Raw genomic sequence first — 3,933 nt, forward strand, 5'->3', positions numbered from 1 at the left:
ATTTTTATTTATCACCACGTTACTCAGCATGGTGAAGGGACTAAACCAATGTTGAAAGCAAATGAGCCATTTTAAAATCTGTCTAGGCTTTACAACCCTTGCAGTTAGGGTAGCTGCAGTAACGAAGTACACAAAATGCACTCTTACAGCCGTTTCTGTCAGCAGATGGATTACACTGCTGTAGTTGACAACAAGGAGAAGGATGCAGCAAGTCCAAAGTTTTTATATTAAAAGACACCACCCAATTAACAACACACTGTTTAAAGTAAAATGGAGCTCAGTTGTCTGTAAACTCACAGGAAGAACTTGCACTTCAAATCGTTTATTGAAAAAGAGATTCCAGCTCATTAGTCACCAGTAGCATGTAATTTTTATAAAATCAATTGTAATTACATTGTATTAACAGGCATTTTTAATCTGGTAAGGCTTTCAGGAACACAGATCCAAAACCACATGCTGAAGTGTTAAGTGTTGCTTTCTTCTAAATGAACAGCCTGTAAAGAAATCATGAGTATAGATATGAATAGTCCTTAAATTGTTAAGACAACTGCCCTGGAAAACTGCCCACCCAACTTAAGTAGCAAAACTCGTGCAATAAATTTAAATTTCATGTACCACAACAGGTGAAAATTTAGCACTTTGAGTGCTCTCTTAACCAGAACAACATGGCTGTCATATAATTAACTGCAAAATACGGCTACGGTGTACTGTTTCTTTTCTTACAGATGCCTTTTAAAATTTCAGTCTACTGTTCCATCCCTTAGTGATACAAACCCCAAGCTGAAACTGCTGCTAGGAGTGTTGATACCTTTTCAACTGCTCAACAGCGTTACTTCAGGTCTTCTGTCCTCATATAAACTACATCTGTATAGTAGCACATGGTATAAGCACTACTATATGTAATTTGCATATATACTTACCTTTTGCCCTTTAAACAACACATGAGCAAAATCTGGATCTGTTCTTTAATTACTTACCTTTTGTCCTTTAAACAAAACATGAGCAAAATCTGGATCTGTTCTTTAATATTTTTTTTTTAAATCTGGTGTTTCCAGAGTTTTTCATATACCCCAGACATTGGGTTGCATTTCAAGATACTGGTGCTATGCCCGTTATCTATATACAATATCAGTGGTTATTTGTTCCCTTATAATTTATGCAAAACAAATTTTGATTAAGTAACATGAGCCAGGGAACTGCCTTACAGTGCTATTCTTTAAAAATAAACAGGCAAGCCACCACTGACTAGCAGTGGCACAGAATCACTTCAGCCTGGCAAAAGTACCCTACTCCTTTAGTGGTGCTTTTTAACACTAGCTCAGAATTAAATAGGCAGTATTTATTATAAATAGGCAGTATTTATTACAAATAGGCTAATGGAAAGGACAAGTCAAAGCACCTACAATCAAGTGTGTTTGATCACAGTGTAGCTGCTTAGCTGCCTAGCATATCTGTATACCCATTTAAAAACAAAAGTCTGAAGAAAAATTTGCAATTCAGGCCCATTAACAATGTTTTTACTAGCTAATTCTAAGCAATTTGCAAAACAAGCATTCCAATATCAGTTTTCAAAATCGAGGCTAAAATACTTGCAGGCTATAAATACATAAATGCCTTTATGTAAGTGAAATATTTAGGCTGCTAAACCCTGTCCCTTACCTTCTGTCAGCCTGGCTTTCCCCCCAGTAGGCTGACACAGGACAGTTGAGCACCCTACACACAGAACTACTGTCTGAGCATGGCTGAATACAGTGGTGATCTTGTAGCACCCTGGAAAACAGTATTATTAAAGTTTCCACTGAGTATTTCTAGCATGATTTTTTTATCATATGTGTAATTTAATCAGATAGTCTAAATACTTGTCCAAAAATGGATCTATATTTCGTTACACAGCCCACCATGTAAAACAAAGCAAAACATTATTATTGTGCTCTGAGGTATTTGCTTTTACTAACATGCATATGAAAGCAAGTTAACTGAAACTGTTATGACTTCTCATATGAAAATCAACATAGCCTGATGGCTGACAAGCCCTAACTTGCCTGTAGTATGTCTCCTGCAAAAAAAACTGAGGGGTTTTAGATTAGCCTTCTCTACTGAATAGAAGAGCCCATCTAGCTAGAGAAATATTTAACTTGGAATAGAAGAGCATTGCTGGTGACAAAGTCTGGCAGCTGTGAATATAAACACTGCAGTCCAAATTGCATGTTTGCCTTGTGTTTAATGATTGGTACGCGTAAGGCGTGCTTGGTTGCATTCTACAAAGCTAGCGTGATATTTAAACGAGAAGACTTGCACAGAGTAACTTCGCTAATTCCAAATGCAAGAAGAGGCAGCAGCAACACTTTGTCCACAACTTCTAAATTCTATGACTTACAAAAGAATGACATCACTGTCATACATGGTTTAGACAAAAGGATTTCGTTGCTCTAATTCTTTTCCCTGAAGAGTATTTTTTAATTAGCCAAGAGGTATTTGTGGAGAGACAAAACTTGTAAAGGATTTAAGCTAGATGTGGATATAGAAAATAGACAAATAGATAAAGGTGAGCATAGATGCCATTTTCAGGATGTGGGGACCAGAAAGATAAGATAGGAAGGTCCTCAGAAAGCTCTCTGACAAGAGAGATAGAGACAACTCCTGTTAGAATACAGATTGCTGCTTTGTTTAAATCACAAAAAGTAACTACACAAATCTTTGCAAAAAACTACTAGCAACTGAAATTTAACCAGAGCAAGTGGTGTTTCCCCCCCCCATAAATGTGAACTTCCACACTGAGGAGCTTTTAGCTTTGTGGATTTTGCAGGGAAATGAGCCCAATCCATTTCAGTAACTAGGCAGCAACATCCAACAACACTGAATGAGGTGTGAGGCTGTCTGATACTATCAGTGTCTCATGTTTAGGACTCTTTCCTCCATATATCCCTCAAACTCACTAACCAATTATCTCACAGTAATTAAGATAAGCAGTGACCTGTGTTCACATTAACTCTTACTATACCCATGCATATACACTGGTTTGAAGAAAGTTCAAAAAAGAAAAGTCAGTGGCTTAGCCTCCAACCATGTATTTTTTTACAAGTGACCACACTTAACTTTCAAACAGTTTTCATGACTTTACCTCACTTTTAGATGGAAAACAATGTCTCAGAGCTTCTTAGAAATCTAAGATAATAAGAAAACCTGGATTCAGCAACAGCCATTCCCTGTGACTAGTCAGGATGATTACTGTTGCAAGTCTCTGCATTTTCTTATTGCAATAATCTTCTTCTACTGCAGTAGTTTCTAGGAGATAAGTTACCACACTTGACAATTTTTGTGCCTCGAGCTGGATGTAGCTGTGCTCATCAAAGCAGCTGTTCACTGATAAGAGCATATTCCTGTAATTGGGCTAGAAAACCCACGATTTAGGTTATAAAAGAGAAGTTGGTTATAGAGATGTTTTTGAGCCAAAGTAATAAAAATCTGTGAAAAGTGGACACAGGCAACACCTTAAAAAAAACTAACAAAAAGACCCCCTCATGCCAGACGTCCAGAAAAGAAAATAAAAAGCTAATTTTTTAAAATTAACTTTTGAAAAAGGTTGAAAACACTTTTATTGTTAAAAAAACTCAAAGGACAATACAGACTCTTTTTTTCCTCTACAGACCAGATAAACCGTATTGAGATTTAAAAAAAAAAAAAAAGACCTGGTGAACCACATACAAAATCAGGTTAGTCCCTTCTGTGAGATACAATCATTTAAAATATTTACCTGGACATTTTACATCCATAAAGTAGGAGTTTGGGCTCTGCCCCAGCCGTTTCTTTTTGTGCTTTCTCTTCTCATCCTCCAAGGAGGGATGCACTAGATCCTTTGCGAGCTGGGGAGGACAGGAGGAAGCACGCACCGCGGGTTAAACAGCTGCTGGGCAGCCGGGATGCCGCCGAGCC

At 37.5% G+C, this 3,933-nt stretch overlaps 1 protein-coding gene across 1 annotated transcript; it reads right to left on the reverse strand.

Moving 5' to 3' along the window:
• Positions 1-429: 429 nt before the first annotated feature.
• On the reverse strand, positions 430-3,863 carry RPS27L (ribosomal protein S27-like; the record flags this gene model as incomplete). Its single annotated transcript, XM_010077588.1, has 3 exons — positions 430-494; positions 1,660-1,770; positions 3,755-3,863. Coding segments are annotated over 3 exons (285 nt in total), but the record flags the coding sequence as incomplete, so codon positions are not given.
• Between the last annotated feature and the right edge of the window lie 70 nt (positions 3,864-3,933).

The sequence above is a fragment of the Pterocles gutturalis genome, unplaced genomic scaffold (assembly GCF_000699245.1).
Source record: "Pterocles gutturalis isolate BGI_N339 unplaced genomic scaffold, ASM69924v1 scaffold3398, whole genome shotgun sequence".
Taxonomy (NCBI): Eukaryota; Metazoa; Chordata; class Aves; order Pterocliformes; family Pteroclidae; genus Pterocles; species Pterocles gutturalis.